This window comes from Protomyctophum bolini, assembly GCF_963924005.1.
Source record: "Protomyctophum bolini genome assembly, chromosome: 14".
Taxonomy (NCBI): Eukaryota; Metazoa; Chordata; class Actinopteri; order Myctophiformes; family Myctophidae; genus Protomyctophum; species Protomyctophum bolini.
In genome coordinates, this window is record NC_137875.1 from 34,315,165 (window position 1) to 34,340,162 (window position 24,998).

A 24,998-nucleotide genomic window follows, 5' to 3' on the forward strand; every position below is an offset into this window, starting at 1 on the left:
CCCTATTCATAGTGGCACAGTGGACACACAGTAACGTGTTCTCATTATGAATGCATGCTGTTACTCATTTAGAGTGATTTGTATCACCCATAGCGTGTTTGTCCCTTTGTTCTACAAGCTATGGCGTGCTATGGGTGGGAGGAATGATAAATATCAAGGGATATCATTTCATTACTACTAGCCCCTAGTACCCTACAGCATTAGATTATTGTTTAATTGTTAAACTGACTAGGGCCATGGTAATGATCACAGTAAATTAAAGAGTGTACATTTCATTTTCATGAGCCCTCAGAGAAACAGAGGTACTTGTTGAACTTGTGAGTACATGTGCTAAAAAGGAGTGTTATAGTCAAAAGATCTCTAATGAATAAATACGTTGGTAATTGGTTCCTCGGCTATGGTGTTGTTGTGATGCCAGAGAGAATACTCATAAGCAGGGCTGTTAAACTAGCATGTATAAATTACGCAATTAAGTTCTAACCCATTTAAAAAAAAATGCATTCTGAAAATGCATTTTGTGTTCAAACGCAAAGATTTATGTAATACATTTTATGCACAGTATCAGCACAGGGTGATATGTCTTTACAAGTATATGCTACCTTAAAATAGATGTAGATCTATTTGACATTGCATAAACATAATGGCCTTGACATTAACGAGCGTCAACGAGCACCAGCTGGAAACACACACACACACACAGTACATCAGCAGTACTCTAGTCTGGTCTAAAGTGACTGTCTGTCTCATTTCTCTCCAAAAGCCGTTGAATATGATAGAATATGATTAAGGATTACTGTCAATTTACAATTTAGGCATTTAGCAGATAATCTCACATCATCTCACATCATCATCATCACGTTATCATTATAATAATCTCACACTTCATATCGCACACACTTTCAGGGCCACTAGGGGGGCGGGGGCCGCCATTTGAATACCCCTGGTTTAGCCCATTGGTTGGCTATTCAAAAATAGTACATATATATACAAGCTCATAGATAGCGTTTGTCCCTTCGTGTCGTGCTATGAGCTTGTGGATCTGATATTTTTGAAAAATAGTGAAAATTTGGTTTATAAACGTTTTTTTCTGGGGGTCCTTGATATGAAAAAAGTTTGAGAACCACTGATACAGCAACATAGGTTTTTCAGCAAACGCTTGGCATTAGAAGACATTTGTAGAATCTGACTCGGGTCATAATGGGTTAATTAAAGCCTGGTACACTTACTGTAGCTGCACGCCGGTGTTGCGCAACTAAAACAGCAGAGCTTATAGATCAGTGATGTCCAGTGTACATGGGTGAACTAAAACAGCAGAGCTTGTAGATCAGTGATGTCCAGTGTACATGGGTGAACTAAAACAGCAGAGCTTGTAGATCAGTGATGTCCAGTGTACATGGGTGAACTAAAACAGCAGAGCTTGTAGATCAGTGATGTCCAGTGTACATGGGTGAACTAAAACAGCAGAGCTTGTAGATCAGTGATGTCCAGTGTACATGGGTGAACTAAAACAGCAGAGCTTGTAGATCAGTGATGTCCAGTGTACATGGGTGAACTAAAACAGCAGAGCTTGTAGATCAGTGATGTCCAGTGTGCAACACGCTGGCCGGCACAGCATATAAACCAGGCAATAGGGCATTACAGTCAGTTCAAAACTGGCCAGATTGGGGCTTTAGAGTTTGACTAAACAAAGGGGCTCTTCACTGCTCTGGGGCCACGCTGACTTTTATCAGATTAGATGGATCCCTGTCTCTACCAGCCTCCTACTACATCCATACCAGACCCACCACTGACTGGGCTTGGTTGGAGAGGAAAGTTACTGTAGTTGTAGGCTGTACTGTGTGGTAGGTCAAGCTATGGACAGTATGGAGTATGCAGGCAGCAGTACAAACGGATATCTGTTATGCATAAAAGAAAAGTGCAAGGCCTGTTTTGTTGCTTTTCTCGTTGCGAAATGTCTCTCCGACCGAAACTGAACACCGTGGAGGCTAACACTAGTGATAACGTGATGGTAGAATTTACAGAATAGATCGGTGGTTTTCAACCAGTGGTCCAGGGACCACCAGTGGTCCTTAAAGGGGGTTCCAGCCTTCCAGGTGGTCCCCAGCTATGATGGATAGTTGGTAACCAAATGGAGCCTTATAGATCTTATAAGGCTTGAGAGCGTAAAATCAAACCAAATGGACCCTTACGGGTATATTTGGTTTCATTTTACACTCTCAAGAGTTAGAAGAATTATTATTTTGACTGACGTTTGCCATCTCTCCTAATCGTACCACATCAAATATGACATGGAAATGTGGACAAAATATTCTAAGTTTTGGGTCTGAGAGGCTAAATGACATCAAGTGGTGGTCCGTGGCTCAAATGCCGAATACATAATGGACCTTGTACACGAGCTCACCAGGAAGGAATGGAATGATCCTCTTCTTGGGGTCTTTCTGGCCACCCTCAATCGGGAATTTGTCGAGGATCTGCATCTGGAGAAAAAGAGAAATTAACTTCATAGCATTTTCCTCGCTTATAGCTCTAGGCAGTGGAGTCGTCTGACAAATCTCCACCATTAATTTCACAAGTTGAGTCATTCAAAAGTTGGGTGGTGCTATAACAGGCTCATTTACGTTTTTTCCATATAACTGCACCGATCTGTGTGAAACTTTGCACTCACACTCCCTCGAGGCCAAGCGAAAACCTTTCATATTCCATCCTAATTGGCTAACATTGGCTTCCAAAGTTTGCAGGATTGGTCTGTTTGGAAAAAATGCCTCAAATCATGAACACGGTGCGATTTCCGTGAAGTTTTGCACGCACATTCCCAGAAGAAATTCCACCTTTTCCACATTGCCATTAGTGCCACCAGCAGGTTGATTTCTACACAGGTTGATTTCTACAAAACACATTTTTGGAACAAATGCTTCAAATCATGAATGCAGCATCTGATTGCCTAAGAAGAAATGGCACCCTTTTCACATTGGCCAATTATAGCGCCACCATGAGGCCACAATAACCTACCTGACCTGGCAAAGACCTTTTTCTAATCTATTTATACATTGACTATTCAAAAATAGCAGATGTACAAGCTCACAGCTTTTCTAGCAGTTTTTCTAGCAGATCTACAAGCTCATAGCACGCCACCGAGTGGTGCGCTATGAACTTGTAGGTCTGCTATTTTTTTTAAATCGTTCAAATGTGCCTCAAATCTTTCAGAAAATTGTCATGATTTAGAAACTTTTATTTATTTATTTCGACGTCAGACCTGAATGGGTTAATGGCTAGTAATTAAGTTCAGGCCATCTGTTTGATGGCTAAACCAACGCAAGTTGTCTTTTTTACGCAGCACCAGTTAATCTGACAGAGCTCAGTGGTGGAATCTGATCTGAGATCAGTGATAAAACCACATGGGGGTCGTGAACTCCCCCGCTGCAGACCAACCCCATGTTAAATTACTGCAATACGGGGTGTAATTACATCGCCTCTGAAGAGCCACTACGTTAAGTCGGCAGACAAGGGGTCACTTTGATCTGTGGGGGTGACCGAGGGGGGTTACGTCATCTGCAGTTAAGTGAAACCTCCCCTCCACTGCAACTTACTCATAAGAAGTTTAAAGAGTCAACAATCAACTCTGTGATTTGTCAACCATATAGGCCTAAGTGTTTTTTTCCCCTCACTGTCTAAATTAACCCATTTAAGACCTGAGGCTGATTCTAAAAAGATATGCCTTCTAAATCAGTAGTTCTCACTCTTTCAAGATTTTTTCTAAATGTTCCAAAATAGCAGATGTACAAGCTCACAGTGCGGCACAAAGTGATGTGCTGTAAGCTTGTAGATCTGCTATTTTTTAACTCTAATATCTAAAATGAGTCTGACACAGATGCTTTCCTGGTTTTAATGGGTTCAAAGAGAATAAAGACAATTGTTTTAAGCATATATTTATACAGTGACAGCACTCAACGCTGGGAGCAGAAGAAGGAAGAGAATTCTTTCGTTGATTCTCATCCCACAGTTGTTGCAACAATGATATGCACCCATGAAAAACCCAGTCACCGAATAATGTAACTGGGTCAAAGTTGCAGCTGTGTGAGAGCCGAGAGGGAAAGTGTAAACTGTGCAAACTGTGCACAGTCTTGTATAATGACACCATAGAAACACTCACCTTTAGTACAGAATGTTTGTGTGTTTGCACATACTATACTGTATGTGCAGGTGGATGCGTATGCACGTACAAATACAGCATGTTCCCCTGAGTGCACTAGCAGAAACTAGGGGCCATTTGGTTATACAGTACATGATGTATGAGATGATTTTGTTAAGTGTTAAGTGTATGTCTGAACCACCTATTTTCTTGGCACCTCATCTGAAAAGATCAAATGAATGTGCATGGGAGCCATCCTAAAGTAAAAGAAAATAAGAATAATAATAATAATAAAAAAAGAAAAATCATGCTCCATTTCATAATGTAGCTCCTCCTTGCCCCTGTCTTGCCTCGTTCCAGATGTGCTCTACTGAGCGGCAAAGGCTGTGAGCAGAACTAAGCGAAAGCATTCACACATCTAGGCTGGGCCCAGTAGGCTCTGGGCCAGGGAGTGAGCCAAAAGGAACCAGGTGGACAAACACAATCTGGCCCACTTGGAGGGTAACGTTGGATCCACTCTGTCTGGGAGTGTAGGAGTTGTTTATGGGAGTTTTCCCAGTGAGAGAGGGAGGTTTGGTTTTCTCTTCTTGTGGTTAGTGTGCTGTACTCTTTACTGCTCTACTGCCATTTGCTGAGACTCTTAAGTCTCTTTCAGCCCTTGGCATTTCCCCCCCTCCTCAAAAAACACAAGACAGCAAAACGAGGAGTGGTTTCCTTTGAAGAAGGCGGCAGCCATTATTGTGTTTTGAGGGTGCGTTGAACTGCCAGATATAAAGAGTTGTTTTGGTTAACCAAAACTGCCTAAATAGGCAGAAATTCACAGAATGATATTTGAGTTTCTGGTTTTCTTGCTCCTTACATTTAAAAAAAAAAGAGAGACCCTCAAAATATACATGAACCCTGACATTTGACATTTGGCTACGGGAAATGGCAACAATAACTTAGACAAAATTATTTGTGAAAACATTAATAAATGTTTGTTCTGAATGCCAAATGTTTATTGTGGGCATTTATGTTATTGCACTGTGCACGGTACACTGTTGCATCATTACACACTAATGTTCAGTGGCTGAGCATGAAAAACAATCATTTTTGTAAAACATGTGGTAACAAACAGTTTATTTTTTCCTGTTTACGCTGCGGTGTGTGGGTTCCCGTCCAACCGCTGTAACAATGGCCAGCAGTGAAATGGCATAATTCCTCCATATATATACCTCTATAAAACAATGTTTAACGCGGCACATGGGGGAATTGGACATTTCTGCCGTGGCCTGACAAAATGAACCACATCGTCTATGTCTTGTGGAAACCCCCCGTGTCCAAAACTGTTACTTTTCAGGATTCAAATTCAATAATATCAAAAGTAGAAGATCTACAAGCTTGAAACCTGTTGCTTCGCGCCGCGTTTCGAGCTTGCAGAACTGCTACAGGTGGGAAAGAACTGCTTTGCCATGGCAACACACCAACACAGCTCTTGGAATGATTTCACTCATTCTCACATTTCAGACTCTCGTAACGCAGCAGCAGCCGCAACTTCGGGCCATTCGTCCCAGCACTGTATGTATTTAATATATGTGTATTGTATCACTTTCCTAAACCGCGTGGGAGATACTTTAATGTGTAATGTCTCTGTGTCAGCCAAAGTCTTCCCGCAGGGAAAATGAACTTGTCTGTGTAGCAACAGGTGCCATGTGCTCATTCTTTCCCCCCTGTATTTCATTTTCTTTCCCCCCCCTTTTTTTTTCTTTTTACAGTAGGTCTATTCTTTGTCCTACATGTTTTGAGTAATAGCCTGGTGTGCAATGATGTGCTTTCAGTCTTCAATTGTGTCTCTGTGGCTTGACATTGTGACACCCTAAATTTGAGTCATTATGATGGAGGCAAAACACCACTGCAGCTTCTGTATGCTAAGATGATTATAACTTGAGCCCTAAGAGAGAACTGCGGGGAGGGAGAGAGAGAGAGAGAGAGAGACAGACAGACAGACAGACAGACAGACGGAGAGACGGAGAGAGAGAGAGGGAGAGAGAGAGAGCTTGTTCTGTGCAGACAAAGACGCTGTTCTATTCAGAATCTCATATGGGGGGAGTTTGGAGGAATGTCGGAGTGGGAAAACAATCCAATTCCATCCCTTGTTTGGGTTTTGAAGCCACTTGACATTTGTTTACTGCAAAAAGGAGCATCTCCAACTGCCCACTTGGGTCAGTAACTTTTTCCTAACATACTTCAGAATTCACCCATGAATATTCTGAGCATTCGTCTTCATGTGATAATCTATAATTATGATAATATGAAATCTACGTTGCAGTGCTAACTAGTCTCCTCAACAATAATATTAACATAAACACTTGGCAGATTTGAAAATAAATTTGCTTTTTAATTACTTTTTGGGGCCATTTGTCTCAAACCACAGTCTCGGACTACACTGTTTATTGATTGTGATTGATTGATTGTCAGTATTTGCCTCTCTGCCATGACAGCACATTAACCACTTGAACCCTATAGCCTACTTGGTGGGCCACGGCCCTCCATCATTCTATTCTTGGCCCCCACATTCTGTCTCTCTTGTGAGCTTGTAGAGCGGCTATTCAAGCCGAATGTTGGCCTAATTTTGTCGAATGTTTGCCCATTATGATGACATGCCAATGAATAAGGACACTAGGGTTCAAATGGCTTGAGTGGTAAAAGCCAATGTCCATTCATAGCGACACTTTGAATCTGTGTCAAACGTTTTTACAAGAGGAAGTAATCAAACGCATGCATTGGATATATCATATCCATAGCAATAGCAATATGCGTTATTGGGTCCCCAAGCAAAGTTCAGTATGGGCTGTAGTGGTTTCTTTTATACAGTATCTATCTAGCTGAAGCATTAGTTCCTATAGCCTTATATGTACCTCAGTTTCAATGTAAGTGCACACTGAGAAAACATTGTTAAGGACACAGCTTATGACAGGAATGCGGTGCAGACAAAATTACAGTGCAGGGATGGGGTAAGATCTGACCCTGTTCCAGTTCTACAATCCAAAAATAATGGCGACTAAAGAGATCTTTGGAGGGGGTTTCTTCTGTCCAAGCAAAGACACCAAAAGGAAAACCAGCTTGCACACACGCCACAATCCCCTTGTGGAATGCACTGTGGTCGACGGGTGTGGAATGGGGGGAGAGGGTAAACTCTGACACACTGACCAACTCTTACTCTTTCCAACATGTGTGGGTCAGACTCAGAACCCTTTCCTCCTGCCGGTGTTGGTTGTTGGACTGCAGACTCAGCAATGTTCTGCATAAAAAACAAATGGACCTAAACATGCTTTTGCGCTGCACTTGCATGCCCACACAGAGCTTTTACGACATGTAGTCAGCAGAAACGCTTAGGGGAGAGGAACCAGATGAGGAGAAATGCCTTATGATTTATGATGATTGTTTCCCAAATGAGCAGTTAAGAGTTACACGATAGTCCAGTAGAAAGGCTCTCAACATTAGGAGCATGTGCACTTATGACACTGTACCACTGCAAAGGGATACTTAGCCACTTAAGCCCTATACACTTTGTCATACGGTGAATAGCGGAAGTAGCCAATCTACTGTAAGGCTCACCATATAGCGCTACCCAGCTATTGAGACTACTCCTCAAGACTCCCTCTGAGTAAAGCGCGCCTTCTAACAGTTTTTGATCTGGTGGGAGATTTTGTCCCTAATCTCACATACAAACCACACAGCTAGCTCATGTTGGCATTTTAAAAGATCAGGTGCACAAAACCACCAGTGACCCTCCTCTTCTGCCTAACAACCTATTATCATTCACCTAATATTGTTACATCATATTTATCACTATATTCAGTTCAGTTTTTTTTTAAACCATTACATTACATGTATTCATTTCGTCGTGTGTTTTTTACACTTTCTTTTTGTTTGTTTGTAGAGACCAAAAGGGTTTAGTCTGAAGCCAATGGCTTATTGTGCCTATCCCAGGGGGGGGGGGGGGAGTGGGGGACATAAAACTGACGGAGAAACAAACAGAAGAGAGTTTCATCGTGGAGTTGAATTTTCTTTCTAATATATTGCAATGAATACGTGAGTTATGTTCCAGCAGTGTGAGCTCAAAGCAGAAAAACACAAAGACCTCTGTGCTCGTCTCTGGCATATTGGGCTCCATCTTGTGCCACCCTTATCCCTAAACGAATTATTTTTTACCATTTTGAAAAACATTTTTAAATAGTTCAACTAGACCAGTGGTTCCCAAAGTGGCGTCTGGGGACCCCCAGGGGTACTTTAGGGAGTTCCAGGGGGGACCCAGCTAAATGATAATTTGGAACCAAATGGACCCTCATGGGTCTGTAACTCTCAGAGTACACTCTCAGAGTTAAACTAACGGTGATTTTACAATATCAATTGGGGTCTCAGAGATAGAAATGACATTAAATGGGGGTCTGTAGTGTAGACTAATATGCATGTCAAACTGGGGGTCTGGCATTTCTTTTCAAATGGGGGTCCGCGGCCTAATAAATGTCGATTTGGGGGTCCTTGACATGAAAAAGTTTGGGAACCACTGAACTAGACGATCTACATCGAGACATTGTGAGCTTGTAGATCGGCTATTTTAACTATTTTAAAAGGTTTTTTTTAAATAGTAAAAAATGGCAAATTAGTTTAGGGATAAGGGTTAAGGGGTGGCGCAAGATATAGCCCCTTGTCTATAATGTATTGTCACATTTGTAGGTCATAAATATGCCATAAAGTTTTTCAATCTTGATTGAACTTAGATATTTAAAATTGTTATTAATTAAGTTTTGGAAAAGTGTTGTTCAAGACAAGGACGTTCCCCTTAGCTGAGAGACAGATGAAGCAGAGACCCCCACTTCATATTGTATGAAGTAAACCTTTTTCTAGATTTAATAGATAGCTTCATAGACGTGTTTGACAGCACTATCATTGTGTAGTGTTGTGTAGAGACGGTTAACCCTCAATACAACCCTCAAAACATGCACTTGGTCTGCTTTTCTTTCCCTCAACACCAAGCCTCTTTGCCGAAAATAGCCGATCTACAAGCTCACAACTCCTCGCAGTTGTTGATCTGCTATTGATGGCTAATGTTCCCCTCAGAGTAGGGAATCGGGATGCTATAGGGATCAAGTAGTTCATGTAAAAAAAAAAGTGTAAAAAAATGCTCAAAAAGGTTCCTACAGTATCACACAAAGATTTGGTGGCTCCCCTGTATTAACTCTGTGGACCCCCCTAGGGGTCCCGGACCCCCGGTTGAAGACCCCTGCTCTTTATCTTACAGAGACAACTGGCAATGAGATTTTACCAGTGCCAATTGTTCCATGACTTTGTTTGACCTGGCTTAGCTTTTAACTAGCCAAATCATGTGAAACAGCATCAGGATCACATTGCATTCGTTCATTCTCAACAATGCATATCAGATGCGATCGCTCTCACGTTTGTCCGTATACTATTTCTGATCCCTTTTCCAACTTCTGGCTGAAACGTGCAATTGTGCACGTGGGGACAGAGTCGTGCAGACTCTGAAAATACTGTACTGTAGGTGTCAGTTGGCGAAGACACAATTTTAGACAGAAAAGCATTGTCTGGCCCCCAAAAAAGGCAATTATTTTGGAGTAAGGCACTTCTTCTGAGGATGAATTGCTGCATCATAAATGTCAGAAAGAATAGCGGGAATGACAGTAGACTTTGTCAATGCAGTACTTAAGTACAACTGCTAATATGGAGATGGTACCTGATTGAATCTACTGAGGGGAAACATCTTTCACCGATTCTGAATAATGAGATCAAAATGGTTAAATGCCAGATTGCTAATGTTAAGATGTGGGACCACAGTACACTTTAGCTAACTACCGGTACTTGCTTTAAGTAGGAGGACCAGTACTTCGTATCCACTATCAAAGCCTGGAGTCATTTCACTCCCCAGTGATTTCATTCCCTGGTAGTCATCCCCCCCCCCTTCCTGATCACGACTTCCTCCAATTTCTTTCCACCAGCACCCTCTGGTATTTTCCCTGATATCTTCTAAATGGCATCCTATTTCCTTAGAGAAGGTACTGCAAATCATGCCAGACCCCAAAAAGATTGATTTACAGATGGTTCAATCTTATAGTGTGGGATGGTTTTCTTTATTTCATTTGTTTTTCCTGCACCTGCTCACTGTTGACACTAATGATGGATTCTGGATCAGTGGATCATGGCTGTTCTCCTTTCCTGGCATGTATGAACTATATTCATTAGAGAGACCAATACAAATTCACCATCCCCACCCATCTTGTATAGACAGCTGTTGGAAGGGTCACTTTTTACTGATTACCATAGCCAGGCAAGCAGAGCCGGGGTAGTAAGGGATCTCTGCACAAGACTAATGTTTACAGAGACAGGAGAGAAGCTCTGTTTCCATCAAACGGAGCAGAGCAGGGCAGGATTTTCCTGGCTATTAGCAAGGGGCCCTGGAACAAAGGGTTTCCTCTGCCGCCTTCAGCGCAGTCAGACCGACAAAGCCCTGGTCTGGTTTGAGTGGGTTGAGCATGTCGTCTGAGAGGATCCAGAGATACATCGTTTTTCAAGGGAGCTATACAGCCTACATGTCCATTTATTGCATGACCTTCCCATCACCATTTCCCCGCCTCTATCATTACTTACTTGTGCCGTTTATGGCGGGGTTTAGCTATATTTGTCTCCCTCAGTCTTAACAACCACGTTAGTGTAGAAACGTTTGAGCGCTGTAAACATGTCCAGCTGTAAACATGGTTGGGTCAGTGATTCAGTGTGGGACATTTTCCCTTTAGTCCCTCTAGTTTCCCTCTATAGTCCTTAGGCCAGGTGAGATATCGGTAAAAGGGACCTTTTGGTATGATTTTGTTCGTCTGACATCCAGGAGTGACAAAATGTGTGATATCAGTTTCAGAATAGTAGCTGAATACTGTTTTAGGGGTATAATCTGATTATGCAAAACCACATATTTCATTGTTGTCTAAACTCCAAAAGTATTCACTTTTCTGCCCATTTCTGATGTACTGTACGATGAATGGACATCATAATATAACAACAGGCAGGCTGAATTATATTAGTTCTATGTTTAGCCTTCCAAAAACACATATTCCCTTGTCCTTTCTATCAGAAGTGTGGTACACAAAACCACACACAGTTTGTGGACATAGACAAGCTATGCCTTGCTTTGGAAGAGTCCAGTTGTGCTACACGCATTTACAAGATGTGACAGTACCTTCATGGTTGTGGAAAACTGAATGCATTGGGTTACTGAATAAAACCCCAGATTTCCAGGAGACATTCAAACAACTTGGCCAGACTTGGGATGTTTCAACTGAGCTCTTTGACTAACTGCAACAGTTCACTTGTAGCTGGAACCTGTCTTGGACCACCTCCAGTGACATGAACAGTGCCATTAGAGGGGAGGCTGATTCCAGTCAACTTCCACCATGTAGAGAATGTCTATTTCTTGTGCCAATCACCAGACTCGAATATGGATATGCTCCCTGCATTGTTCTATGAATTCAGAAAGGTCTCCGGAATTATTATCATCCGATTAGCTTGGGGTTACATTTCGGGTGAATTATAGAGATTGCGAGTTGATACGTTAGCCATTTGCTAACTTCCGGTATATGACCTGGCCTAATTTTCGCCTTAAAATAAGGACCTGACTGAAAAGGCCTTGGCAAGGGGAGAACAGATGGCAAAATAAATTTGGCAGTAAACTAGACTGATAATTTGTGATTATCGTGCATAATAAGATAAACTATCTTGAGCTTATTTGTTGTTTATTTGCTACAAAATGTAATTTCATTTGCTACGTATTATTGAGGGCAAGGTCAACAAAAGTCAAGGCCAAGATATGCCAGTTTTGTTAACATTTTGGATCGAGAATGACCTTGACATTGACCTTCGACATTTGATTGAACTTGAATTGCTTCAGTCATCTCATAAATCAACTCAGCACCCCATAAAACCTATACTTTGATAGCAGAATCATCCAAATCGGCCCATTAGTTGCCGGGTTATGCCATATGTACCAATTTTTATATCGGATATAAGGGCTGAAAACAAGTAATCAGCTACTATTTTGAGATTGCTATCATATATTTTCATAAACTACAGACAGAAATCATATGCAACCCATTTAGTGGTACCCAAAACCCCAAAAGAGGCCTCTGGCCCGAGGACTACTAGTCCAGCAAAGCGTAAGCCTATTTTATTCTCCATAGTAATGACACAGTGCTGCTTTGCCAAACAGAACAGAGTGACACCCTTGTGTGATGTAGTATAAATCCAAGCTTCAAGGGCAACTTTGTCTCATGGCACATTCAAGAGTGAGATCATGTTTTCCTCTGGTTTCATTATTTAACTCCGTATGACGCATATAGCTGACAGGATTTCCCCCCCATGTCCCCCGTTTCCGCTCATGTCAAATGGTCTTAAATGAGACCTTTTCAGGGGGAGGACACTGGGGCGCATTGAGGCTTGCCCTCCACCCACCTGACCACCAGCGATCCGAGACTAAAGCCTGCTTTATAGTTTGTCATGTGACCGTGTCGCTTTTTGTCATGCTTGTCAGTTGCAAATCGGTTACTTTGGGCGAGCAGCACGGTCGTATCACTAGACTGTACGTATAATTTCACCATTACATGTCAGTGATGTCACACACTGACCTCGACCGAGCCCAGAATAAAAACACCAGCAACCACTTTGTTGCACTGGGCTTCCTAACGTCACATTCATAGTAGGTCAGTGGTTCCCAAACTGTGGGTATTTTGGGACGTCCCCAGATGATTGGCTAAAGGTGTATTGTTCACTCGACAGTAAACAAACCAACTTACAGTATATGGTAAGTGTATTACAGGGTATCTGCACATTTCTAAAGTTACAATTGAATGATTTTTGTCTTCTATTTTTCATAGCTAGAAGGTCCTGGGTTCGATTCCCACAGGGGACGCTGTGGGCATGTTCTCTCTCCTCAGTGCCCATACCCAAGGTGGGGTTGGCAAAAGGGCATTTCTGTGTGGAGTTTGCATTATCGCCCTGTGTCCCCTAGGGTAGGTACCCACACAAAAAACATGCAGTAATCCTGGTCTCTAAACTGCCTCCCCCTGGCCAGCTAGGGCGCCTGATGGAGGGGAAAGGAACTGGTTGGAATAGTGTTCCTAAATAGTGTTCCCCAACTGTCAGGTGAAAGGAAGCGGCTTGGACTCCTCATGCATAGAAGGAAGCATGAGGTCAGTCCGTTGCTCTCCCCAGGTTGGCATAGGAAGCGTAGCGCCCAGGATTACATTAGATAATTGACACTGGGTGAAAAAATGGGTTACAAAATCGTGGAATAAAAATTTAAAGAAAAACTGAAAAGAAAACAATTGGATGACTTTTAAGACCCTTTAATACCAAATTGGCTAATATTACCTAAGAAAGAGGCAAATATTGTGAAAATAGCCGATCTACAAGCTCACAACGATATTTCATACGATCACAACGCATCAGCGTTGTGATCTTGTAGAGCGGCTATTTTCACAATGTCTGTGGAACAAATTAAATGTAATGCGTACAATTCCAAATGGTTGTCAGGGTGGGGGGGTCCCCAGTTCAAATATGATTATTTTGGGAGAGGTCTTGGCCTGAAAGGTCTGGGAACCCTTGTAGCATTGAACCCGGCATTGTCGAATACGAACATAGCCAAATGTCATTTGGATAGAGTGCTGCTGTTAGGACAAAGACGTTGTACCTGTAGGTCGAAGAATTTGCTGTATCTCCTGTAGATAACGTGGCTAGAGGAATCCGAGTAAGTGACATTGAGGAGATAGACCTGCGGGGAGAGAGAGAGACAAGTGCAAACAAAGGACATTAAGAAAAGCCACTTTGTCAAAGATGCCACGGCACCGGCACCACTTTAGCCGGATTTTCTCTAATGACACAAAGTGCATTCCCTCCTGACTAAACTTCCACAGGTCATCAGAGGTCAAACAAACTCATTTAGGCCTGTCGGTTCCAGCCACACCTCATTAGAAGTTCTGCCAGACGTTCAGAAGAGAGCGGCAATGGGTTTTCAACTTGTTGTGAAATTCATACACGGTTACACATTAATACAGCTGAGTTTGTAGCCAAGTGAGGAAATTGATTTTTTGGGACATGGCAACATTTTTTATTTTCCCTTGAATTCTACACCATTATCTAAGCTCAATGCTATGCAGCAACAACTAGAATCAAAAATAATTTCATCTGCACGAGCGCACACACACACACACACGCGCGCGCACACAATAAGAACGATTATGTGGATGAGAAACCATAACGTTCCAATTTCATCGTATAATTACCAGCTTAGTTACCATTGTACTTTTCAGTCCTTTTTAATTTAGTGTCTAATGAAACACATGTTGGTCCCATTATGTGATATATATAAATTCACATTCAATGTTCAAGGAGATCTAAATCTGTTGTAGAACAAACACCAAGCGGTGTCTAAAGTTGTCCCAATGTCCCATAGGACACATTTACAATGAACGTTCCACAAAGAACCAAGCACACCCTGAGGTATGCAACACTTCCTTTTGGCCATATGGCACTGAATGTATATGAAATGCAACATTTTACACATGGTGACAATCTGCAAAGCCATTGGTTTTCCATTTGTAATCAGGTCTTGAATTTTCTCTTTGCAGTTCATTAAAGAAAAGGAGTTTGTGCCTCCAGCCGGAACAAGTTCTCCGGCAGCTTGCTAATTAGATACAGACAGCATGACCAAATGCTGTAAATTTACGAGACAACACTGTGCAAAAGGCGGGTGGTCTGTGGTCAAGCGACATCCCCATGGGTTTGCGTCACATGTAGTGACCTCCCCACGTGGGCAGGGGAGTATCTAATAGAACTAGGGATGCCTAAATAAGACTATCATCAGGGCAAAATCTAAAAATGTACTTACTGTTCATGATCAATTATTGACTTTGCCACCACTGGATCTAACATTTGTACAGTATGTGATAGTTCTCCCTCTCTCTCTCTCTCTCTCTCTCTCTCTCTCTCTAGTTGCAAGATTGTTAATAGATTATTATCATATTTATAATAGAATTGGTAGCTTATAATTACATGCAATATTATTGATTTCTCTCTGGGGAGGGGCAGTGTGGTCATAATTATGGTTCCAAGATACACTCTGCTAAATTGTTATACAACACTAACCTGGCCGTTGATAGCCAGGTTGTGACATATATACCATAGACCTTAGTTTAAATTCATAATTTAAAAAGTGAATCGACGAATGAAAACACACAAGGTAAATGGAAACAAAAGGTCCCATCCTCCTCTCTCCACTCTCCACACATCTCCTGTCTGAGTGTGTGTAAACAATTGGAGCTGCCATTTGACCACTCTGGGTCCCAGTGCCTCCGGCAGACGTCCCTCTCGTGGAAGGAAGTAACACTTGAACCTTGCGGACGAAAGACAAAGAGTTTCTTCTTTCCTCTCTCTCTAAAACAGGATGAGCATTTCCAGTTGCTGAGCTCATAGATAATGAGATTTGATCTCCCCCCTCTCTTAGGGGACTTCCCCATACTGACTGACTGACTGACCCATCATCTTCTCCATGTGCCTTCCTCCTCCCAAGGGACAGTCTCTGTGCTGTGCCTATCGTATAGTGGCCTCTCGGTGAGACCCCTTTCAGCGAGTGAGAGATGGTTCAATTGATCCCCCAACTCTCGGGTTAATTAATCCTATTGAACCCAATTGATTTTTCTAGTTCCACTGAGACCCAGAGCTGCTGCTGCAGTCGTGTGTCCCAAGAGACTTTATATAGCATTATACTCAGCACTGGTAAATGCCACTAGGATTTGTCACTCAGTCAACATTGAACAGCAAGTCAGCAAAGGCGTGTGTGTGTGTGTGTGTGTGTGTGTGTGTGTGACACACTTTTTGCATAGAAAAGGGACTTTGACAGACATACAGAGTTTGAACAGCACTTACATAGTGTTTGGAGGGATTCCTTCGTTTCTGCACGTCCACCACGTTAACTTCATGAACAGTACGGAGCTGCATCTTGACAGGTCAAGGCTGTGTGATTTACACCAACGAATGAAGCTGTAAGTCCTGCACGGCTGGCTGGTCACCCATGAAAAAGCTGCAACGGTGTGCAATGGTTGGAAGTCATGGGGGAAATGCGCTGGAAAGAGAGAGCAGTCACAGAAAAAGAAGAAGGAAAAACTAAAAACAAAGTTGTAGTCAAGATGTGATAATGCTGCCCTGCCAGCCAGGAGGTCTGTCTTCGCTGAGGGATCTCCTGTCAATGTGTCAGAGTAATAACACAACACAGGGGCGTTTAAAGCGCCTCCAAAGAGTCTACTCCTCCTTCAAGAGGGGTTGGACCTCCAGAGCCAAGCATGGGATGTACTCTGGATGTACTCTACTACTACGGTCTGCAGTACTTTTTCTGCTCTGCTTAAACTTCAAGACAAGAGGAGGGAAGAAAGACTGGAAGGAGAAATTTGAGTAGCCTATTATAGTAGTATAGTTTTTTTTTATATGAACGAGTGTATCCTTCACTGGGCTCTTTTTTTCTACTCTGCTTAAACTTCTACTCTGCTTAAACTTAAAATGACAAAAGGAGGGAAGACTGTTACTGAGGAAGGAAACATTTGAGTTGTAGCCTATTATAGTAGTCTTGAAGATAGATTTTTCTTTTACTATGAAAAAGTTTATCCTTCATGGGGAACGTTTGACATTATGTTTTCCAAATTAAGACAAATCTTTTCAGACTTCCTCAGACTGTTTTGGCGGCAAGGGTATAGAATTGTCTAAACAACAGATAAGATGGGATAAGCACTATTAAACCCCAAGGGCTGAACTGGGTTCATCACCCAACCCATGCATAAAAGGCTGATCACTTAGTCCATAAAAACCACAAGAAGGAACCAAACATTCCAAGAGGATGTGAATATTGTCCAGGAGCCAGTGTTCAGTACCACTGTAGGCTACAATGCCAACACAAATATGGAATGATATCCTAAGTTAGGCTAATACAACACAGCCCAATACAGCAATAAAAATCATATTAGTCAGTCATACACGCAGAGGGAAAGCAGACACACGATCAAATGCATATAAAACAGACACACAAATCTCCAAATACCTACAATATTTAGATAAATGAGGGAGGGGGGGGAGGGGGGGTACAGCAATATCAGAGATCTGCTTCTCCAATGACTTTGTCACCCTCTAGCGGAGGAGTCAATAAACAGCAAGCAAATACATTTACCTTTTTCAATACTTTTAGTTCTACTCCACTACATCTCAGTCAGAGACAAATATAATGAATACTTTTACTTTAGTTACTTGAAGTACATTGTGATGTCAATACTGTTTGTTTTACTCAAGTAAATGTAGGACTAACCAAGTATTTCTCATAGTATTTCTACATTGATTTCAGTATTGAATAGACATATATATCTATTCAATCAATCAGTATCAATACCATGGTATTGATACTTTTACTTAAGATTAATTGAATATGAAGTAACCTAATGGTAGTAATGGAAACAAGCCAGCCATATGCTTTCTTGGGTTATAATTCCTCTTAGCAGACGTTGCATTGAACTGTACTTTCCCCCCCCTTCCTTTTCCCCTGTTAATTAAGTATTAAAATTCAATCAATCAGACCAGTCAAACTTACATGCGGTAAGTAGGTACTCTTTCCACCACTTGTGGCCGCTAGTTTGCAATGCAATCATACCTCCAATGTGCTGATGACACCATGACACGTGACTGCATCCCTGTGCCGACTTCTTCCTGGTTCCGTTTTTATGTTGTCTCAATGTCTACTACTAGTTTTGACTCTTAACGTGTTATTGTATGTTTCTAACCGCGTTTCTTTTCATGCGAGATGTACGTATCGCGTCACTGTATGAAGGCCTTGTGGAGATCTGTTACGCCAACACCTTTTAATTGTACTATAGTTTCATCTTTGTGTAAAATACTGTTAACTCATCGGATGAGCGCCCGGGGGCTCATAATACAGACAAGAGCACACAGCAGGACTGCGCAGACTAGTGAGTGAAATTAAATCAATTCGTCTTTATATACTTACTTTGCAACCAATGGCAATTACTAAACTAACACGTACAGTGTCGTACACATGGGATATAAACGACGGGGTACATATTCGTTGTCTATAGTTTCCTCAAATGATAGCTGTTGGTAGGCTACTGCTTTAGACTGGGACTATGATAGTCTTTAGTCTATTAGTCTTTAGTCTATTTTTATCGATTTGATCAAATACTACATAGACTCTATGTAGTAGTTGATCAAATCGATAAAATATCCCAAGATAGATATCTCTGTCTGTCTGTGTCTCTCTCTCTCGCGCTTGATGGGAATCTATATTCATCAGCATTTAGTTTATATATTGTGTTTAATTATATATATTATATATATAGTTTTTTTTATCAGAAATTCACTTAGAGAGAGAGAGAGAGACTTTAAAATCCCTGGCCCCAATTAAGCTCTGCTCTGTTCCATGTTGAATGGGTGGCACTTGGTGAAACATCTGCAATCAAAGCATCATGCCTCCCCCCAACTGGGATGTTCAAGTCAAGATAACAAGAAGGTTGAAACCGAAACAAGCTGTTCTCAAAGGCTGCGACCCCCCCAAAATAATCAGATAATCCACCCTGACAAGCACATCCACAGATCTGTGAAAATTGCCGATCTTTTACATCTATTAGTGTACTTGTACTGCTGGTCAAGCCAGTACTTGTCAGTACAGTCAAGCCAGTACTTGACTGGCTATTCCAAAAAGTTTTCCTCTTAATTGTATTATTTGACAATTCAGGCCAAAGTTTAACCAGTTTTTATAGCATCGTTTGTTGATTACGTTTGATGCAGTAATGGTCTTTTTAAATAATTTTTGTATTGGGTATTAAAAGTCCTTAAATTGTCACTTTATTGTTATCTGGGATCAATCAATCAATCAATCATGTGGGGGTCCCGACCCGCAGGTTGTGAACCACTACCATAAAGAACATAATTGTTACCTGAAGCTATGGGACAGCTGGGAATAACAACTTGAGTTCCACACACGTACCATTTCAGCCTCTCAGATCCGACTATTTACACTCTTGTTGTTATGGCTTACCATAATCTCACCATAAACTTGCTTCACCTAATTGCCTGCTACACCTATATTAACATAATTTTGTTCACTGGCTTTGCTTTAGTTTGCTTCTTATCCTGATTGAGGCCAGCACTGGGAGGTGTGGAAAGTGAAGTCTTATCTCACAATGTTATCTTCCTCCCAAGGAAAATTAGTACGGAATGGAGAGGAGAAGAAAACAGTGGTAGGTGTCTCTACTCCTTGGATTTTTGTTTTTAATATACATTTAAATGGCTGGATTTCTTGACACGATCCATTTATGCTTTTATTAAAAAATGACTAAATTTAGAGAATCCATGTCTCTGTGTTTTTTCAGATCTGTATAGAGGGCAACATTGCCAGTGGAAAGACCACATGTCTGGAGTATTTCAGTAAAACTAGCAATATAGAGGTAAGACAAAGGCAAGGATCACATTCTGATGATAAAACTTTGCAGTTGTCAAAAACACAACAGGGAAATGTCATAAAACTAAAAAATATATCGGGGCTAAACAAATTACTTAAATATAATGAATGATATGAAAAGACAAAATGTTAAAAACAAAATGGCTATGGCAGAAATGACAGACAATAATATAAAGTGGCATCTTCTCTGTTTTGTTATTGTGATGCTGTTACTGTAGTTTGCATCCATCCCTCTTAACCAGTGCATTATCGTCATATATATTCACAGTAAATAATGCCTTGGGTATTGCTACTTTTGGTGTAAGCTTTGCAGCTACATTGCGTATGCAATGGTATAGACTTCAATTCTTTGTTTTGCTTAATGCAAAGTATGACATCTAATATTTTTGCCTTTGCTAAACAGTAAATAGTAAACATATCAATGCCATATTTTACCCCATTGTGCAATTTTACAAAATATATGAATGTGATCTGGCATAATGGCATTAGCTCAGCTCCAATCTTATAGATCACACCCAAGACATGAATGAGATTAAAAGATACCATGGCTGCCATGTTTTGGATACTGTGGAACAAAATTATGTTAAGTAATTATACTGTACTGTACAGCTGTTACCTGCCACTTTTGACAACCATGGAACAATTATTATCAGACAAACAAAATGCGTTACCGGTAGATATAGTTTTCTTCTATATTATTATTTATTTCTTCTTCCATGCTCCTTTCTTGTCCTATTACACCAGGTCTTAACGGAGCCAATTTCTAAATGGAGGAACGTCAGAGGACACAACCCTTTGGTACTGTACATGAATTCACTGTCAGATAGATATTATTATTATTGTTGTTGTTAATAATAATTTTTCAGTATACATTTATTTTTCTATAAAAAAGGTTCAAAGTGACAGATCTGAACCATAATGGACCCATCCCAGTTACAGGCTACTGAGTCTATTATATCATGCAATCTAGCAGCTACTTCACAGCCTACAATAACTGTACATTCTGTGACTAAATCACTACATTATATGCAGACTGCAATGACTATTGGCTCATGGCATTTTTGTCTCTATAGTGAAGTGATGAAAACCATCATCGAGTAGTGTAATATCTTGTCAAGTTAGATTCCACATGTGGCCATTTTGTATTAGCCATCCTGAGAAGTCGCCCTATCAAATTTCCAGTGAGCCCCTGTCCCGTTGAGTAGCTATGTTATGTTACGTTTCTCTGTGTATCCTCCAGGGACTGATGTACCAGGATCCTACACGATGGGGCATCACATTACAATCATATATACAACTGACAATGCTAGACAGACACCTGTCAGCCATCGTAAGTCTCTGAATACCTTTCAACAATTGCATCTCTCTCACGCAGGTGCACACATGCGTCAGAGGAAGGATAGATTAAATATGATGTTTATTGGTGGTGATGCTAGCTAGCTGTGGTACTGAGTGGTTTCTCTTTGTTTCTAGAATGATCCCGTGAGGATGATGGAGAGGTCCATCTTCAGTGCCAAGTACATCTTTGTGGAAAACCTCTATAAAAGGTAGTTTGATCTCTGGAAGCCTAGTAAGCAGCCTCAGAACCATTATACTCGGAGGGGATGGGAGTAAGATTACAGGCCCGGACTCTTCAGAAGAGCTATTTATTATAATGTAGAGTTTAGAACAGCTACTCTGTTGTCCACATATGGAAATGAGCCTCTAGCTTCACAGTGGTAGCCTGTACCGGTGAGATACAAGACACTAAGGCAACGCAATGGAGTTTCCTATTCCAATTTGGCAATTTTACAAAAGAGAGTTCAAAAGTTGCAACTGCTACTGTTAAAACTTGGGAATTCAATAAAATAATGGCCTATGGGATGCTACGCCCAGTACAACGTTCTTTAATATTTATTGGCTTTCATTTATAGTAGCAAATCTTTATGAGCATACCGACTTCAAATTACACATTTATGCCAACTTGCATCTTCCCTCCCCAACTGCAGCTTCCCTCCCTTCAGTGTATACTGTGTCACAGTATGAAAGTCCTTTTCACGTTTGAAGTAGATTTTCTGAACCCATCTCCTGTGTTTTTCAGTGGGAAGATGCCTGAGGTGGACTATGCCGTTCTCAGCGAGTGGTTTGATTGGATCATGACTAACATATCTATTCCTGTTGATCTGATTGGTGAGAATGCAGCAGAAAGCTTTCATGTGAAACCCCAATAGAGGCCTTTCATGGAGTATGTATGCATACTTGTATGCATTAATACTAATAGCCGATCTACAAGCTCAACTCATGATTCTTGTAGATCTACTATTTTCGGTGCACAACATCATCATGGCCATTTATCCTCCATGTTGGAAGAAACAAAGTTTATTACGGGTTACATACAGCCATGCTGAAAGAAACAACTAGAAACATTCTGTGCAAGGCCTCTATTGACTGTTTTCAACATGGGTTTGTTTCTTTCTACAGTAGAAACAGGGCAGGAACCTTGTTTTTACATGTTTCATAATTTTTATTTCCTAAAGGAATGCAGTCTTTTTTTCAAACTAGAGAACCAATTTCATTGTGAGCTTTTAGATCAGCTAGTTTCACTTTTTCTTTTATGTCACGTCACGTGACAACATCATCATACCCAGAAGTTATGCAGGAATGCCTACTGAAATGGCAAAAAACTATTTTCTGGCCTTGACTTTCATCCATCCAAACTGAAAAGTCCTATCTGATTGCATTAAATGACGTTAAAATACTCGATTTGCCACCCTCTATGCATGCACATTTCCCTCTATTGACCCTCATTTCATTTTTCTTCATCTTTCTTGCTCTCCAGTTTACCTCCAAAGTTCTCCTGAGATCTGCTATGAGAGGCTAAAACAGAGATGCAGGGAGGAGGAGAAAGTCATTCCTCTGGTGAGACCAATCACATAGATGCTAATGTGTGCTATGTTGTAATGATGTTAATGGCAAAAGTCTGGTTGGGTTATTAGATACATATGTCTAGGTTATTAGATACGTATATGTAAGTTTGCTGTAGTTAATTAAATACGTAAGTCAACTACTATCAATTTCAGTCCATTTGTCACAAACGCCAACTTACAGAGGATCTGTCTCACTGTGTGTGTGTCTATCTGTCTGCCCAGGAGTATTTAGAGTCTATCCACCAGCTGTATGAAGACTGGCTAATCAACCGCACTTCCTTTGCACTTCCTGCTCCTGTCTTAGTGAGTAACTGATAGCAGGGCTTGTGGGGTTGGACATTTTGTATAGTCTTTTTTTGTCTAAATAGTATAACATACATTCATGAATCCACTTGCTGACCGGCTGTCAGTATTGAGCAATTTTTTATAGGGGTTTCTTGTGACCCTACCATTAACATTAACAATATAAGGCAAAAATGTCAAACTTATGGGCCTGGGCTGTCAATCTCGCATCAGGGCCCGTGGGACATTCCCTCTGCCACTGGGCAAGTGGCTATGGCTGTTTTTAGGAGGAGTTTTTTGTGCAAAGCTATTGCTTGGAATGGATTCAAAATCATGAAAACCCCATAGTTTCAGTAGTTTGACATGTCACATGCTACTTAAAGCATAAGGAGCATAGGATGTTAATGGTAGGGTCACAAGAAAACTATTAACTATGCAGTTTCTGATAGAATGTAAAGTGAGAAATAGGTCATACATTTGCTCATTCTTGAGTAATGTACAGTACATAACTTGTAGGCGCAAGACACGCAACCACCAAATGTAATGTAAGTATCTGTGTCACCTCTGTGTTAATATCACATCTTGGTTGCGTGAACATTGCAAAAAGCCTCTGTTGTGAGTGCCTAATATTATTATAATTTTTCAACAAACTCAAAACGCTACACTTTTTGAGCTTGTGGATCTGAAACTTTTGGTGCTTTTGTGTGACACTGTAGTGTAGTATGAAGAAAATGGAGCTAAGAGGTTTCTGCCCGACGGCAGCTTAATGCCTTCTAAAGCTTCTTTTTACAGTTTTCTGAAAAACATAAATCCTACACGGTTGCTTTCCAGGTCTGAATGATTTCAGCCTAATAATTGAATACAATAATGGTGTATCTCTCCTCCATTCAGGTCATACCTGCTGACCATGACCTTCAGAAGATGATTCACCAGTTTGAGGAGAACAGAGACAAGATTCTAGCAGCCAATCACATCTGATACACACAAACAGTTTGTGCTCTGGAAAGAACATTATTTATTTATTTATTTTATATAGTGAGTCTGGCCATTATTTTTCAGGTCAATAATACAAAATATCTCTTGTTTGTTTACCTTTAGATTTTCAAAAAGGACAAATAATCTGAATCATGGCTTTTCATTGCGTTATGTTTTCTCCAGACTCGATTTTAAACTTGTCATGTGACTAAAAACGCAATTTAGACAACAATCATGTTTATGACCGCATTAATATAGTAAATGTTTTGCTATCAATATTAGCACTTGAAGTTGCCCCCATAAGGCATTAAAACAAGATTTTTTGTACCTGTGAAAATACTGTAGTAGTGCAGTAATAATGGGACCATCATCTTGACATTTCTTTTAACTTTAATCTGTTCCAATGTTCCGGAATACATACTGTATAACCATGTTGTATGATTATTTGCTATTATGTAGGATTGTAAGGGAGACAAAGAATGCCCTCCCGCGTCCAGCTTCCCTGTCGCAAACGTGGTCAATTGTGTTTATTTGAACGCCCAGTCAAGCTTGATGCCTCGTAGAGGATTTCAAACCGAGAGACCTAAGTACAACGTCTGTCACCGAATGTACCCTATTACTTCTTATATGTTCTGGACCAAAGTAGCCATGTATGCCATTAGTATAGTTTCCATGGCTAACCAGGATTTACTACAGGGTTAAGCATGGATTACTCATTATTTGTATCCATTGAGATGGGCTATCAGTTTATCCTCAGAGATGAATCAATAAACTTAAACAAACTTGTATGTAAAGAGTAGTATGGCTTACTGTAATCCTATTGACAATGTTCGGGTCTTTTTCTATTGCACAAGATAAAACAAAATCTTTCCCAAATAGAAGCTAATGGGAACTACACTTTTTTCTTATTAGTAGTAAACTGTGTTCCTTTTAGTAGATTTGAAAATGATCTGATGCTAATATAGAAATCCTAGAATTAGATATTGTTTGAATAAAGTAAATTTACTGCTTGGATGGACTGAAGCAATTTAAATTACACTATCTGCAATGTCTGCATTGTAAAATATTGCTGCTAAATACATTTCAATGTCAATTTACTGTTTGGATGGACTGAAGCTATCTAATGAACACATCAAACTATCACAGGATT

General features: G+C 40.7%; 2 protein-coding genes across 4 annotated transcripts in view; one reads left to right on the plus strand and one right to left on the minus strand.

Moving 5' to 3' along the window:
* LOC308328720 (SH3 and PX domain-containing protein 2A-like) overlaps positions 1–16,407 on the minus strand; it is a 63,642-nt gene extending 47,235 nt beyond the window's left edge. For both annotated transcript variants that reach the window (XM_080782818.1, XM_080782817.1), the window contains exons 1-3: positions 16,100–16,407; positions 13,866–13,946; positions 2,402–2,477 (exon numbers count right to left, since the gene is read on the minus strand). In XM_080782818.1, the coding sequence (XP_080638944.1) occupies positions 2,402–2,477; positions 13,866–13,946; positions 16,100–16,171 (229 nt within the window). In that variant the 5' untranslated portion in view covers positions 16,172–16,407. The remainder of the gene's footprint in view (positions 1–2,401; positions 2,478–13,865; positions 13,947–16,099) is intronic.
* A 1,524-nt stretch (positions 16,408–17,931) lies between these two features.
* On the plus strand, positions 17,932–24,945 carry tk2 (thymidine kinase 2). Of its 2 annotated transcripts, none has more exons than XM_080782847.1 (10): positions 17,932–18,177; positions 19,345–19,464; positions 19,597–19,671; positions 20,430–20,483; positions 20,926–21,015; positions 21,159–21,232; positions 21,766–21,854; positions 22,504–22,583; positions 22,814–22,894; positions 23,765–24,945. In XM_080782847.1, the coding sequence occupies exons 2-10, from the start codon at positions 19,408–19,410 to the stop codon at positions 23,849–23,851; spliced, it is 687 nt and encodes a 228-aa protein (XP_080638973.1). In that variant the 5' UTR covers positions 17,932–18,177; positions 19,345–19,407; the 3' UTR covers positions 23,852–24,945. The 2 variants fall into 2 exon arrangements, with proteins under 2 accessions (XP_080638973.1, XP_080638972.1); XM_080782846.1 differs by having other exon boundaries at positions 19,427–19,464.
* The last annotated feature ends 53 nt before the right edge of the window (positions 24,946–24,998 follow it).

Coding starts and splice junctions, on each gene's coding strand:
- tk2 (XM_080782846.1), top strand. CDS start 18,012: ATGTACGTATCGCGTCACTGTATGAAGGCCTTGTGGAGATCTGTTACG. Junction 20,484..20,925: donor TCAGAGGACACAACCCTTTG/GTACTGTACATG, acceptor TGTATCCTCCAG/GGACTGATGTACCAGGATCC. Junction 21,233..21,765: donor GTGGAAAACCTCTATAAAAG/GTAGTTTGATCT, acceptor TGTGTTTTTCAG/TGGGAAGATGCCTGAGGTGG.